Source organism: Argiope bruennichi, chromosome 4 (genome assembly GCF_947563725.1).
Source record: "Argiope bruennichi chromosome 4, qqArgBrue1.1, whole genome shotgun sequence".
Classification (NCBI taxonomy): Eukaryota; Metazoa; Arthropoda; class Arachnida; order Araneae; family Araneidae; genus Argiope; species Argiope bruennichi.
In genome coordinates, this window is record NC_079154.1 from 101320535 (window position 1) to 101338089 (window position 17555).

The window sequence follows — 17555 nt, forward strand, 5'->3', positions numbered from 1 at the left end:
TATGAAAAGAAAATTTTCGAAATCGGTATATTTGTTGTAGTTGGGGAATTTTGTCGCACTACTTTTTCTTTAAAAATATACATTAAAATTGTATTTTTGAAATTTTCCTTGAAAACGAAAGTTAGGGGAATTTTGTGACCTTTAGATGATATATCTGGATCATATAAGTTTTCATATGAAACAAAAATGGTAGAAATTTGTCCTATAATCAAGGCTGCGGGGAATGATAATTCGTTTTTTTTTTCTTTCTTATTTTCTATAGATAGACAAGATAAGCTGGAGAGAAAGATATAGTTATTAAGATGCTTTATCGATTGTAATTGCAGGCTACTCATTTATTCATTAGTGAAATCTTTGTAATTGGTTAATATGTATTGATGCAGATTCCTGATATTCTACATATTCTTAATACTGATAAGAAATTTTGCAAATTGTTTCCTGGATTTGGGATGAACACCAGAAAGACATCTTATTTCAGTTTCTTCAATAACAGAAATCTTTCTTACAAGATTCTATCGATATAGAGTTTGTTATCATAATTTATGATTTCTTCACTGGTGAAATAGAATTCATAACAGCCTTTCATTGCAAAATGACACTTCTGCTTTGAGAAACAGCTCTTTAGTAAATTTTAATGCTGATATTTCCCTTTTAAGGAAGTCTAGTTAATAAATTGCAAATATAACTTCATCTCAATATGTGGCATTTCTTTCTTTGAGTTCATTTGTATTTGTAGGGAGATATGCTAAATATATATAATTAATGTGCACTTGTTGAATAATATGAAGACCGCGTTTAAAGAAATGAAGCATCTTCAGAATTAACTCTGAAATGGCAATCACCTAAAAATGCTTTCATGGGGGAAATTGTTTCGTTTCATTTGAAATTTATGAGTTGATGTTAAAAGACTGTGAAACAGTGAAGAAAAAAATGATTTTGTAAAAAAATTGTTGTCTTATATTCAAAATGACCGATTCACTTTTTCTTCGCACTTTAAGCATTCATTTATTTCATTTTCTTTGTTTCAATTATTTAATTTTATTATTTATTTAATTTTATTACTCTCAATATGTCTCAAATGGTAGTGTACATTAAAAAAAAGTTAGGGAATAAATTAAAATAAAGTACACTCTCTGCATTAACAAAATGGGTTACTTTTTTATTGTAATTCTTATTTGCTAGTAAATGCCTTTTTGTATTGTAAAGAAGAATTAATAAATTGAAATATTTATATACTATCCGTGCATTTTAGATTTCGATATTTTTTATATTGGTAGCTCATAAAGTTTCCTTCAGAATTTATGCCAGATATTGTGATTATTCAATTCATATACTTGGCCATTTGTACATAAGGACAAAGATCTGAAAGAATGATAAAAAAAATTATAATCCTATTATATAATGCAATAGTATAATTCTATTATATAATGCTAATAAAATGAATAATTACTATTTCCTTACATATTTGGCAATTCATTTTTACTGGTAGGCATATAATTGTCAAAAAATTCACATGCTTTTTATATAAAGTAAACAGGCTAAACATATTATTTTAAGAAATTGTAATAAATTCCTAAATAGCGGTTCAGTATTCATTATGCTTTAAATCCTTTGGTTTCTTAAACAGTGTTGATTTGCCAAAAAAAAAAAAAAAAATTGCACGCAAATTTAATTTTTTATGAGTTTATATCACAGTTAATCAATCACAGTATTTATTTTAATTTATAATTAAAATTTATATATGAAAGAGGGAAAATTTATCATGATTTATCATTTTCGATTTAAAAAATTAAATTCTTTAAAGTAATTCTGCATTTGAGCTTTAATTGTTAACTCTCCTTTGCACGAAATTTTTTTAATCAGAACTATACATATCTGTCTAAATATCTGTGTCATTATATCAACAAATGAGAATTAAGACAGAAGGGAATAACTGAATATAATGAACTTTGAACTGTTGTGTGAAAAGTGAACTAAAATAAAAATATTATTTTTAATGCATTTAATTTAAATTGATTTTTACAAAAATATTTTAGCTATTTTATTGATATAATTATGTTAATTCAAATATATTTATTTAACTTTTTCATTTTAAATTAAACTTATAATAAGTAAATTATTTTATCAATTAATTATTATTATATGTCACATGAAAATTGCCCTGAATTTGGGCTAAAAATTATTTGAAGAGTTCCAGTGAATGAAAATTAATTTGACCCATAAAATTACTAGCAAGATATGAAGCACCATTATTTTTAATACTTGATATCGTGCAGCCATTTAGGAAAGCTTAAGAATTGTTTGATATCTTATCACTACTAATTAAATAATTATGATAATACACTTTTTATCGTTTGCTTTCATTTAATCCCCTTAAATTATTCTTATACCCTGAACGACTCAAATTACCTGCGCATTATTTTCACTACACCTCCGTTATACCTGCTCATGCGTCTAATTGGTCCGTATTTTAAAAATGACAAGCTGATAGTCGGGCAAATTGCAGCCGGTCCCTGTTGTGGTTTACCCGGGGCTCAGCCTCGAGGATTGCTGTTTAGTATGTTAAATTCCATTCTCCTTTGTCAAACAAAGACTGGGAATTCGCTAGCTACTAATTAATTGTCATCGATTGACTCCCGTTTCCCGGAACCTCCGGGTCCTTTTTTTCCTCCAGTTTTCACCCGGCGAAGCGGGCTGTAATCAAGGGACGTTTTCTTTCATTTTGGCCGTGTTTCCGAGAGAACTAATTAGCATAAGCGTCAGAAATGTTAGCTTCAGGGAGGGAGGGGGGGGGGGAGATAATTCTTTTCTACCCGTGTTTCTCTTCAGCTTATTTATCAGAAAGGTTATTGTTGGTGGTAAATTAGAAATATAGATGGAATAAGCTGCTTTTGGATTTGCGATAATAAAGTGACTTTAATTGTGATTTTTTGAGGTATTCTGGAATGGGAATGATTATAATTTTATTATAAAGAAAGATTGAGATTCATATGAAATTACGAATATTATGGTTTTAAAAATAATTATATTTTTTTTATATCGGCGTGTATGTAGCCTTTCACACGGCTGCGTATGGTTTTGGTAATTTTATAGTTATTTGTAATTTTAATGCAATAAACATGATTTAGATATATTTTTAATCTTATTATATATTTCTTTTGGAGAGTTTATACAGGATTGCATATGACTTTGTTTATTATTATACTGTGGCGCATAACCAAATTGCAACGCACATTATGAAATATTTAAATTTTTGCAAAATATTGTTTTAATTAAGCTACACACAATGGATACACCAGCAGGAGTGATCTCCACCAAATTTTCTCGCATACCCTCTAATAAACGTGTCATGCCAGAGGACGCCTTGCATGACATTGGCGGACAATAGTTAAGAAATATTTTTTGGCGTGAATTTAGCATTTTTACTGAATTTATCGTTTCATTCTTAGCGAATTTTTGGGTAAATAATCTCTGACATATAGTTACACGCATCCGGAAATAGAATTTGTGTTTTAGACAGAATTTAGGCAACTGATTGAAATAAAAAGTTAAGTAATACTACATTTGTTGTCACAAATTTCCATAGCAAAATTTTAAATATTTAAGTCATTGATTTTTTTTAATCATCGTGTTTACATTTTTCTGAAATTATAGACCGACAAATGGTCTGATGGTCAACCATTGACAGATGTTTAAACTATAGACATTAAATCACTATACCGAATCCTATCTATCTATTTCTTTCCGTTTTGCAGTTATCGTGTTAACTTATATTTGAGCAACCGGAGAGATGGACTTCCTCTGAACAGATTCTACTCCAAATTTGATAGAAATCTGCAAATTTGGTGTAAAAACCGTATACCAAGTTTCAACTGTCTAGCTTAAAGCGTATTTAAGTAAGATATTTTTCCAAAAATAGGTTTTTCAAACTCAGAGAAGACTAAACAGAGGTGATTCCTCGAAATTTCGAATTTGAATTTTTGGATGATTACTATACTTTCTCCGTAAAACGTATACGAAAAAGTAGAAAAAAAAAATAATAATAAAAAAAAATGCGATTTTTATTACGAATTTATGGTTGGTTTTCAGTATTAAGTGTTGATATTATTCATTTTATATGGTGGATATGCTAAAATAAATCACCATTCCACTCCGGCATTTTTTTTAAAAGCAAGTCCATTTTGCTATTTGTGAAAAAAGATTGCATGAAATTCGATCTATTACGTCTTCTGATGTGTATGATTGAAATATTATTTAAATGCTCTTAAGTGTAGACCTTTGAATCTAAAGATATCAAATTTGGCGAGGAGAAATTCTTAGATCATAGGTGCTCACAAAGAAAATATTTTTCAGAGTTTTAATTATAATTTTGATTAAAAAATTAATTAAAATTTATTGTTTTTCCTCAAAAATTTGCAGTATACTATTGCATAAAATTCATTTTTAAGTCAAGCTAAAATAATAAAAAAAGCTTGTTTATGATACCACTTTTATTTGGGACGATTTCTATTCTGATTTCAAAATGCATTAAAATAACTTATGTAATTAAATTTTTTTTAAAAAAAACCCATTGTTTATTACTTTTCACTTCATTACAGCGATATTTAAATTTTTTTGGGGTGTACAAATTATAACTTATAGTGAATTTTAAAAATAAAATGAAGATAAAGGAATCAAGCTTAAAACGGTATTTAGAAGTAAACGTGTTACAAAAATAATCAATTTTTAATTTACAATGTGAATATAGGATTTATGTGCATTTTCAATCATATCAATTTATATCTAAAATGCAAATTTCAATTTTAACAAAAGAAAATTAGTTGTACCATTTATCTTCCAACTACATGATTGAATACTCAAACGTCGGAAAATCATTCGTTCATTGTCCGTTCGCAAAAAAAAAAAAAAAAAAAAAAAGCTTTTTAATGCATCTTAAATACGGAAAATTCCAAGCATTCTGCAATTAATTAAGAATTTCACAACATTCAAGACAAGCACTTTGTCAGACGGAAGTACGAAGAAAGTTTTCCACATTTGAAGCGTAAATCATTTGTTAGCTAATATTCCAGGAATGCGGTGCTGAGATTTGAATACTTTTAAAGAAGTGATTTAGTATGAGTTTTTGTAACGGAGCAACGCTAGTAATTTGAATTTTAAAAAGAAAATATTCAGAAAATAGAAAAAAAAAATAAGGTCGTTAATTTTTTTATGATTTTTTTTATAAGAACGTATAAAGTTTGATAATGTTTATAATTTAAAAAATGATGTTTATAATATTGAAAAGCTAGATAAAATTAAGTTACCCATTTTTATTTGGATCGTTTTTTGAAAACACATGAAAGTTATTCTTACAAAATTAGAACATTGGTGGAATGATGAAAACGATTCCTGAATCGGTATCTGACTCTTCAAATCTCTGAAACACTCCAAAATCTCAAATTTGATTTATGTCAGTTGATTCTTGAAAGAAGACTTTTGTTCTGAAGCTAATATTTTACCACTAACCTCCTTTTCCTTATCGCGTATTTATCCAGTTACGAAAAGGAGATTTAATCTCCAAAAGACCATATTACAAATTTTTATCTAATTTGATTTGTTTATATTTGTAAGGAGATAAATTTGCAATCGACCTTTCATTTGTTACCTGATATGCTAAAGACTGGGAATTTCATGCAGTTGCGTATTCTAGAATGAAATTCGTTGTTTAAACTTATTTAATCTTAATTATCTACTCGTCGTTGAATTTAACCTTAATTTTGGTTTTATAACAGTGGCGCCACCTGGTATTGAATTGCAAAAAAAAAGATTTCAAAATTTTATAATATTTATATATAAATATTATGAATTAAAGACTTAAAAATAGAAAAATGATAAAAAAAACGACATTTCTATTTTTTAACACAATGATAAGATTATCTTTAAAAACTATTTAATTAAATTCATTTTTGCTTTTAATTTAAAATGAAAGACTTTATAATCCAAAAAAATTATTATAAAAACATGGAAACGGCGCTTATAAATTTGACTACATGTAATTTATTATTGCGATTTATTTTACTTTAGATATTTTTTCACACTTCTGAAATTCAACTACTGGATTTGGTTAGGATGAAATAAGTCACTGTCTGTTATTTATGTAAAAAACATATTAAAATAATTAACGGCTTAGTGAAATTTTTCAAAAATTTTTGGAGAGGAAAATAGGGAAAGCATCAAGGAAAAACATTAAATATATTAAACATTTATTTGGTACAAAAACTTTATGAAATTTTTTATTTAAACAGGCCTAGTTCGTAAACCAGACTAATGAAATCCTTGCTGTCAGAAATCGCGTCAAATTAATTTCATCTGCAACATTAAGATCTAAATCTAAGACATCAATTAAAATATGATAAGGGTAATTAATTAAGCTACATTAACTTTAATAAATGTAACTTTGAACTAAATTAAGCATACACATGTCACTATACGTACACATTCGAACATTATATTACAGTGAAACATTGTGAGATATTTTATCAATAATCAATTATTGATTATATTCTCTTTCGAATTACTGACTGAAACTACTAATTAGGCATTTGCACTATTTAGTTGCATATAAAAATTTAAAAGTAATCTATCTCTAACCAGAAATATTGTTACATAATGTTTGTCTATCTACATCGTAGCATGATGTCTTTATTTTTATAATATTATTTTTAAAATTTACATGTATTTTCTAAAGATAACTTGCACATACATTATGCACGCGCTTGCACACATACACATAAACACACGCGTGTACGCGCACACACATACACACACACAAAATCTTCTTATTGTATAAATTCAATGAATAAAATAATGATGTGAAATGGTAATAAAAAACCAACAATGAAGTATTGTAATAAAATATGATTAAAAATGCCTATATTTACTTAAAATTAAATACTTTTTTAATTATTAAAGTTAGAAAAAAATTGTACACAAGTGAAATTTGGTATTACATAAAAGCTAATGTTTTGAGTTTTAAATTGAAGTAGAATTTTTTTGTGCGATAATATGCCTAGATATTACTGAGAGAAAATGCTAGCATTTCGATTAATTTTTTAATTACAAATCTAATTAAAATTTTTTAAAAGTTTCTTTTAAATTAGTACGTACTACCCAAAAAATAATTATGTGCAAATTTGATAGCTCTAGCTTCAGCAGTCTGTCCTATAAAATATTTCACGTCTGCAGCAATTTGTGGGTAGTATCTGGCCTATAAAGATTATGATGATGTTAAATATGCTGGCCTATAAAGATTAAGATGGTATTTAAAATACGTCATATTGAGCATTTGGATTGAGATATTTATTGGTTAGTTTTTTTAAAAAGTCAGGATTATGTGTGAATAATGCTTTTAGCTGCTATTAATATAGATATTATCAAAATATTTTTCCACTGCAAATTTTCACTAATTGCAATTCTTTCTTAAATTTCAGCGCATGTCATAGGGGAAAAATGACGATGACGGATTTCTGCAGTCCTCTCTGGCGAAGCGTCGCTTTTCTGTTTCTAGTCTTACAATGTATGGTAGCAGCTCGCACAGTCCGAGATGCTGAAGATGATAGTCTGATTATCCATACAACAAAAGGCCGGGTTAGAGGTGTGACAATTCCCACTGGCCATGGTAAAGAAGTGGACGCGTTTTTTGGAATTCCATATGCAATGCCGCCTGTAGGGCAATATAGGTTGGTAGTTAAATGCATTTCATTTCTAATTCTGAGATAGATTGTTTAGATAGGAGAAGTGAAATACTACTTCATTTTGTTGGGGAAATGATACTAATATCTTTTTGAATTTATTGAACAAAGTGAGTGATAACAGCTAACTAATACGTTCAAAAAAAGCTCCAAGACTTTTTAAATACTTTTTGAATTTGCCACTTCCCCACGGACAAGCAAGAAGTACCTTGAGCTCGATTAGTAGGGAACATATTTTTTACACTATAGCAATAAGTATAGTGTCAATCAAATTATCAATTTAGTTCCATTCCAGTAAGTCATTGGTTTTCTAGTCCTCTATGATTTTAAATTACCTATAAAAACATCATCTTCCGTAAATTTCACAATAAGCCTATTTGATCATGTGGAAATATGTTTATCAATCAATTGAACCCTTTTTCAAATGATTTTGGTAAGTTATTTTATCACATCCGATTGAAGGTTGCCGTTTTTTAATAACTTCAGAAATTTTAAAAAAATGCAATCAGAATTTGACTATATATTGCGATTTTAAAAATCAAATCAAGTATCAATTGATTTATTATTATTATCACTGAGATGATTATGTACCATCATTAACGCTAACGTAAAAAAGGCTCTAAATTAGTCGTGTTTTGGTGAAACAATGGTTCATTTCCTAATCTCAAACTGTAGGGAAAAGTCTTGCTTGCTTATTAATTACTAATTTATCAATTAGCAAGACAAATTAATTGTATCTAATAAACTTTATGACATTATTTCCTTCTTTATATCAATCTTAAAAAAATATTTAATGTCCCATTTATAGAAAAAAAAATCGTTCTTTTCAAGAATTCTGAAACATTATATTTTAGCAACTGTTTCAAATGTACTAAGTCCTTGTTCTCAATTTAGGTTCCGCCATCCGAAACCAATCGATCCCTGGAACGGGGTTTTGAACGCTACGGAAAAGCCCTATTCTTGCTTTCAGATCAATGACACTCAATTTGGCGACTTCAAGGGCTCAACTTTGTGGAACGCCAATACGCCTCTGAGTGAAGATTGTCTCACCGTCTCTGTGTGGGTGCCAAGACCAAAACCTGAGAGTAAGATTTCTCATAAAAATTCTTTTAAACTGTAAAATGTGTTACGAACTTTTTAAACATCATGTTTTGAATAATGGATAACTATTTTAGACATTATTATTTCTTGTTCACATTTAGTTGATTTTGTTGCAGCGAAAAATTAGTATAAACATTTAAAACGTTTTGATAATTATTAGTAAGCTATTGAGAAATTTTTACAGATCGAATCTACACCCTTCCAAAAGATCTAATATTTATTGAAATGATTCAAATGAATACTGTACAAAGTATAGTTACTAATTCGATATACTGTGCGAAATATCAAAAACAATTTATTGATCTGAACATATTCATAATTTACATTGATACATACTATATTTGAGATTTGAATGCAATCAACTTGAATTTTTTTGTTTATCATTTAGGGTAATTGATATAAATGATGGATTTCGTCCAAAAATATTTTTTAAAAAAAACCCCTTAATTTTGGGATTAAAGCCTCATGCGAAAATTCTTAAGATCTAAAAAAATGCAAATTCCTTAAAATTTCGACAGTAAACTTTTGAATTAAAGTTTTTACATTGCAATATTTTCTCTTTGAATAGTAATATTTTGAAAAATAAAAAATGAATAATTTATGGTATGGTATGGTATCTGTATAGGTGCACTTTCTTGCTGTGAATGCTTTTGCTGCTGGTTGCTCATTATAAAGTTACATACTTTCATCTTTCCTCTATTTTATTCTGCGTTTTGTAATGCCATATATGGTCCTAAAAATGCTTATTTGAGATTCTTTCAGAACTAGTGCTCCTCGAAGCTACCCGTATTCTTTATTTTTTTCCTAATTCAGAGCTTCTTGTTAAATTCGATTGCACAGCAGAATACTAAAACTGCAGAAATTTTGAAAAAAAAAAAAAACTATTTTCAAATTTCCCATAATTTTTCTTAGAAAATTCTGTCGGAAAAAATTATCTAGAAAACAATAGAAAATTTTTTATATAAATTTATTTACAACAATTTTTTAACAAACCTTTTTGTTATCATTTTTTCTTCATTTGATTTATTATTGATTTCCAAATTAATCTCGCGAAAAAATTTTCCTTATTGAAAAATATTTATATCATAATTTTTCATTTGCTGGGTCTGGATCGCTTATCTTTCTGAAAGAAATGAGGCTGAGGGAGACAAAAGATTGTGACTGCTTTGCATATGTGCGCGCAATAGCAGAGCAAAAGAAAACTAACAGCATTAAGAGAGGAATAAAGCTTTCCCTGGTAGGAGAAACACAGCGGATAGTAAAAATTATTTCTTGGTATTTCCCCCTGCTATCTGGAAGACGAAAATTTCAAGACATCAAATTACTAATGATTTTAGATTATTACATTTGAAAACAAAATTAATAAGTGATTAATTGCTGGCGTTCTGGCATAGGCGTCGAGCGTTTTCCCCGTGATCTAGGAGTCCTGGGTTTGAGTCCCGGTTCGGGCATGGTTGTTCTTCATCGGTGTTCTATCTGTGAGGTGTGTGAATGTGCCTCCCTGTAAAAAGGGGTTGTGCAAGCGAATGTGAGAGTTTCATCTTCATATGAGCTAGAAGTCAGACTTCTGCCCTCGGGTGCTCAGGGGTGTCTTTACTCTCAGAAGCTACTGCACCCCCTTTCCGTGGTAACGCAGACACGACATAATCATCATCAAATGATTAAATTTGTAGATTGAAAGAAAGTGGGGTATTGCAATTCCATAAGCTATATCTAAGCAATATCTAAGCTATAAGCTTAGATATTTCAGCAGACGCGCATATCGTCTGCTGAAATATCTAAGATTCTGATAACTTATTTATTGCTGCAGGCTTTGTATTAATTGAGAAAAGGATGAAATAATATAGAGGATCAAAAACAATATTGTGTCTGGATTTCTTTTAAGCATTTTATAAAAAATTGTTTAAATAAAACACTTTTTCATGCTTTTCAACCAATTAATAGGATGCATACGTCGTGTTGGATATTTTTAGACATACTAAAATACATTCAGAAAAATATAATGGTGTTCTTTCAGTTTCTATATTTAGTAGATACAATATAGCACATTGTTAGATAAAAACATGTTATTTTACATTTAATTTTACATGTTTCGTATGCACACAATTATTAATAGATGAAATATTCCGATTCTGAAGCATAACACAAAAGTGATGAAATTCTAAAAACTTTTTCTTACTATTCAATTTGCAAGATTTGTTTAAAAGCAATTCACTCATAATAAAAAGGAAATATAACCATTGCTAGCAAGGAAATGTTTATTAAATCATAATTTTTTTGTCGTACTCCACTTAATTTTTTATTTTATTTTAAATAATTATATTTTTTATGAGAAATTTTTTAACAAAATTTATTTTTACATCTTTTGTGAAACAATTATTCTCCCGAAACTTGAAAGTATATCATTTTTATTACAAAGAATTTTATTTATTTTTGGTTAAAATTCATATTAAAATATCTCTCCAAACTTCTTTTCCTTTGTTAGTTTTTTAAATATTCCCCATATGACTTCCATTAAATTTTTTATTGTATATTGCATCAACGAATAAGTGATAGAATTTACTACTGTCAAATTTTAACGGCGAGTTTAACATTCAATGGGAATTTGAGCGGAATGGAGTATTAAATCTTACTCATATTACTGACTTTTGTTCTTAGTTCTTCTTAATGACATTTTCGTGAGTTGCGTGGCAAACGGAAATATTCGAAAGAACACGCAAATGTTTTCATATATCACTTTTACTATCCCACCTCCCCATTCTAGGTGTATTATGAGACACACTGAATTAAATCGTTGAAAAAAAAATGAAAGGCCAAAGCTGAAGCGCTCTTCTCTTCACATTACTTTGGTCCCATCTCTTTTAAGTGCTCGATAATGCATTCGCATTAGATATTACCCGGAATATTACATAGAAAAGCCATTTTCTCTTCTTTACATTCATAAAAGATTTAATGCGAGAATGTGCAGGACATGAAAGGAAGTAAAAATTTGTCATCATGAATGAAGCAAAATTGACTTTCTCTTCAGTAGAAGTTGTTAATGCGGTCCGATTGTAAATGAACAAACCTAATGGGTCTGTAACAGAGTTGGAATCAAATGGATCCATTATGGGAAAAAGTTAATATCTTGAAATCCGCTGCACTTAAGTTACATTTTGAAAAGGCGCTTCGAGAGACCATTAACACTTTGGTTAAAATATTGCAACATACTTTTTCTTTATGTATATTTAATTTTCATGAGACATGGAAACATGCATGCAATCGTGCATGTATTTGTTGGATTTTTTTAGCATTAAATATAAATAAGATTGTTCGTTTTAACGTATTTTCTTTGTTCTACATAAATGCGAATAAATAATGAGAAAATTAAGTTGCATTTATTTTCTGCTCAAATTAATAATTGATATTACTTAGATATCTTTAACGTTCGTAGAAATCATTAATTAAAACGTTCAAACCGTTCAGTTCATTAATTCAAAGGTTATTATTTTCAAATTTACTTGTGTTCTGTTGAATATAAAAAATAACAATAACGGCTAAAATCAGAATAAAAAAAAACAGCTGAAGTTGCGTCTAAAGTTTCCACATAATTTCTTTTATTTCCGAGGTGTTTTACTCATATAAAAAATCCTTGACTTTTGTTCTCAGGGATCACGAATGAACAATTTGTTTAAAGGCTTTTTTCATTAGAGAATTTTATGTCGTATAATGTATTGAATAAAAAAGCAATAAAAATACTTAATTTTTAATAAGAAATTTGAAGCATTAGACGTGAATTTTATTGATTATTTTGAAGTTTTGTTGCATAGTTGTTGCAACCAAATTGCTTAACACGTTTTTTTAAAATTAATTTTACTTATTTTATTATTGAAGTTGTTACTCTTAAAAATCATTAAAATATTTTTAATCATAACTAGTATCTAAATTACTAACTATATATTTATTATTCACATCTATGTATTTAAAATAATTTGCAAATCCAAAGAACCAGTTTTACAAACTCTATTATTGATTAAGATGTAGTTATTAACATCATAATCAACTAGTAATAGAGTTGTAGACTAAATTAAGTTATTACTATAGTGGGCGAACAACTTAAACAACTCGTTGACAAAGACTACTAGTTACTTTTTTAAATTATTGCATATTAAGAATAACATTTACAGTTTTAAAATGGTAATTTCTTGTTGCAATCGTTTCTTGACCCAATTTTTCTTAAATCGAATTTTTTTCATAAATATTATATGTTGTATTCTAAAACGGTTCGAATTTGTCAATTTCTATTGCACCTTTATATTTTTATCAAAACGATATTAATTAAACTTTGATTGATTTCAGAATTTTATGAGCTTTCTCTTTACAAGGATGCAAAATTTCTCTTTCCAAGAAATTGTTTAAATAAACAAAATCAAAAACTAAAGTGCCTTTGGAAATTGCTCAAATGTACAATATTCAACATTCGAGAAGTATATGTTCAGAAATGTGATAATTTTGCTTCTTTTCATTTCTATTAAATTTATATAATTCCTTCTAATTGAAATTATTTCCAATTTTTTTTCTACAACCTACAAAAATTAAAGTATGGGAATTTTTCATATTAAATAAAACTCACACAAAATTGTCAACCCACTTATGAAAATGCGTAAAATATCTTGAATTTGTTGAAGTCAAGGAGGATCGCAATATTTTATGTGCTCAGAAATGGGTTTAATAAATTGAAGGCTCTGATCTTTTAAATGCAGGAAATTGGAGGCCTTCATCTACTATATCCTATAATATTTGATTTGAGTTATACGTGGGATTTGTATCAGCATGTTAAAAAAAAAGCTTTGTTATCACACAAGAATTCTATAAAACTGAATCACGAAAATGCGATTGAATTCTTCTGTTCCACTTTAACAATGCCATTCTCTTAAGTAATGACAGAATAGTGAAAGGAATGATTGGCTGTAAGATTTACTTAAATCTGGAGTTGAGAGAACGCAATTTTTCCGAAAATTTTCTTGCGCTAAAGAAGAAGAATTTTGGAAGTTATAAAATATTCTCTGCTTTAAAGGAATTATTTCCTCAGACATTCTTAAGAATAAATAAACTGAAAAATTACTTAAATTTATAATTTACTTAATTACAACAATTAATTACAACAATTTACTTAAATCTGGAATTGACTGAATGCCAGTATTTTCTTTCTCATTAAAGAAGAAGAATTTTGGCAATTTGAAAATATTCTCTGCTTTTAATGAGTTATTTCAGGACAAATAAACTGAGCTATTTATAAATATTTCAACCAAATTCAAGAAACATCGACCTGTTTTAATTAGAAGAAATCATTCAAGAACATTCTTTAAGCCTTGGCGGCGCCCTATTCTTTAAATTTTAAGCTCATATAAAAAATTTGTAAATGACCTATTTAGACCTATAAGAGTACACAGGTTAAATTTTGTGAAGACTGTACTTATCGTTTTTGGAGAGTTCTATCACTTGGAACACTATGCCGCTAGAGCTCTGGAAAGTGCGACCATGTTTTAATGTTTATATATATATATATATATATATATATATATATATATATATATATATATATATATATACTATTGAAAAAAAATTGGAGGGGAAAAAAATCCCCAAAAACTTTAGACCCATAGCAAGGGTTGGTCATTTCCAAGAATTCTGACCTTCCCAAACACTATTCTTTGAATTGAGTTCATTTTCTTCGGAAAAAATAAAGAACAGGAAATTACGACACAAGTGTTCTCTTTCCGGCATGGCATCCCGTCGAATAACACAATAGGTGCAGTATTCCAAGCTTTACATAGGCTTTTGCATAATGTGCTATATCTGAAAATTATGGTCAGCTTGAGTTAAATTGTCATTTGTTAAGAAAAAAAGAAGGTTAAAAGTGATTCTTAAACATTTTGTTTCCATTTATAGTGGAATTTAACGATTTTAGAAGCGGGCGAAGTTAGGTGTTCCATGCAATGGAACACTGTGCCGCAAAAGGTTAAAACAAATATAAATTTATAATAACTAATTGTATTATATTAGAAGTTTAGATTCCATATGGATATCAAGTTCAGTTTTTCGAAGCATTTGCACAATATGGGCGAGGACTTTTTCACAGCTTTAAATAGAGAATGCATTATCTATAAGGATGATAAAATCTATGTGGAATATCTGCAATTATATTAGAATTAAATTCAAAAATGTAATGCAGTTTTTCTGAAAATGTTCGGCAACTTCTTTTTGTAAATTTGTATAGCTAATGAAAGGTGTGTCACAACAAAAATCCAAATTCTAATATCTAATGTTCATTGGCATGCTATGCGCATTTAATAATTAATAATAATGCATGTAATTAATAATAATATTTTATTCTATCAAATCTTCATTTACTTTACTTGTTTTAGGAGCAAATTTGAGTCCTTTCTGTTTTTACAGTTTTAAAATGAAATTGAAACATATATATATATATATATATATATATATATATATATATATATATATTTACCAATTTACAAAATCATTTGTTACTACATTTTAAGTAAAGAGAGAATATTTTTTAATATCAGCTTTTAATTAAAGGTGTATTTTTAACGAATTAGTTTTAATAAAAAATTTCATTCCAAAAATGGATTTTTTCAAATATATATTTTTTTTTTCATATTCTACACAGTATTTTGAAGAAAATTATTCAGTTGCTGTTAAAAAATTTTAAAAATTCATAATGTAAGGTTAACTGTTGCAATCCTTCAAATGAATTATATTATGTTTGCAATATTTTTGTAATAAGTATTGGTACCTATTTCTTATAGGCATAGAAATAAGTATTGGTATGCGAGTTATTTCTATATTTCACAAACAATATTTAACATAATGCAGTCGAATATAAACAATTTTTAAATCGAAAATTCTTTTTTTCATTATAAAATATTTTAATTCCATAAAAAGGATAGCAGTTATCATTAAATAGTATTTTAAATATCTAATTCATTTACATAATAATATATTTACAATTAATTAATGCAAATATTGTCACTAAATATAGGACTTTGTATTCGCAAAACTTGAATATCACATTAATTAGATATATACTCCATTTACATTTGTGCTCTTCTGTTTTGAGATGATGGTGGCGAGTCATTTCATAGACGTATTAGTGTTGTTGTTGTTTCTTATGGCACTTGCCATGGACAAGCCCACAGTTACGAAGACAGCGATTTAAGCCAGTGGAGGAGCGTCTCTTGGTTTTTTAATAGCTCCAACTAGGGCCAAAAGCACGACTTTGTTACTCACGCATCATTCATTCGCTTGCGCAACCCCTTTTTACAGGAGGGCACATTCACACAAAGAACAACAACTATGCCCAAACCGGGACTCGAACCCGCGACTCCCAAATCACGAGGAAGACGCGCTACCCCTATGCCATGACGCCGGCAGTATTAATGTGCTCTATATGGAAAATAGTCTGTGATTCTCATTCATGTTGCAATAAGACCAGTATCGTCCTGCAATTTATGAAATGCTATGTCTTATTTGTCCGCACGATGTCCACATTTCCCGCAGAAAGTTCGTTCTGTAGTCAAGTCTATGGCTAAGTTTTCTTGTATCCACTATTGAATTTTGAAAACCATTTAATCTTGATAGCACTTTTTCACCTTGGTTAATGAACAACATATTTTCTCCGCATGTCGACAATGGATATGATATCCTGAAATTATTTTTTTTTTCAAAATCCCATACTATCCATCGCTAACTGGGATAATTACCTTTCATCCTTACTCTCCATACTTATAATGAAGTCTATGAGAAGAATACGCTTTCTTTTATCATTCGTTCACTATCTACTTTCTGAGAATTCGACATTGTTCATGGCGTGATGTCTACTATGTCCCCTGGTATCTATTTCTACGCAATTCATTGCCGTATAAAATTTGTTTGCACAATGAGGGAGTTTGTGACTATAATTTCCGTACCATCCTACTAATTAAATATCTAGTATTTACTGTGAGGTGTAGAAATTCGACGAACATACGTATAACGATTTGCTTTATGAATAAACGATCATTGTTATAGCGCTCCTGTGAGATCGTGTAGGGCTACTTAATAATAAGATGGACTTCGGTCTTATTATATTATATTGTTTGTTGTCTTGTATAACAATATGGGCATGCCGACTTGTATAATTTCCCCAGAAAACTTTTGTCAAGTTTGCAGTTGATTTGGGTTTTTAAATTTCTAAACTCTAAGTTATCGTGTGCTTACATCTCTTGAAATGAGAAGAATAGTTAATATACAGCCAAATGATATCTTAAATTCTTGAATCATAGCGACCAAATCTGTTCAGTATTCTATTTGACGATACTCACGAATTAATATACTGTAATGTATATCATTTACAGATATCGATTACAGATTTATGAGAAAATTTATTGAGCAAGTAATCATACAATGTTGTGACTCAAACTGTTAACATTTGATTTAATGATTTCACACTTGTCATTAATCCCAGATATGTAGAGAAAACTTATTGTATATAGATTCATAATTTTTGTATTTTTCTAAAAGATTGCTGAGTTTCTGATGAGTATTTAAGAAAGAACACCAGACAAATTAATTTTGAAATTATGCTTTAAAATTACTTTATTATTAGATTTCATTTTTCTAGTTATATATTTTTGTTTTATAACACTGGCTTTATTTTTAAACTTATTTCTAATGAAATGT

At 28.5% G+C, this 17555-nt stretch overlaps 1 protein-coding gene across 1 annotated transcript in view; it reads left to right on the top strand.

Moving 5' to 3' along the window:
• The window catches only part of LOC129965429 (acetylcholinesterase-like), a 128157-nt gene that overhangs the window by 87046 nt on the left and 23556 nt on the right, over positions 1 to 17555 (top strand). The window contains exons 3-4 of the mRNA XM_056079288.1: positions 7470 to 7718; positions 8625 to 8815. Of these exons, the coding sequence (XP_055935263.1) occupies positions 7489 to 7718; positions 8625 to 8815 (421 nt within the window). The 5' untranslated portion in view covers positions 7470 to 7488. The remainder of the gene's footprint in view (positions 1 to 7469; positions 7719 to 8624; positions 8816 to 17555) is intronic.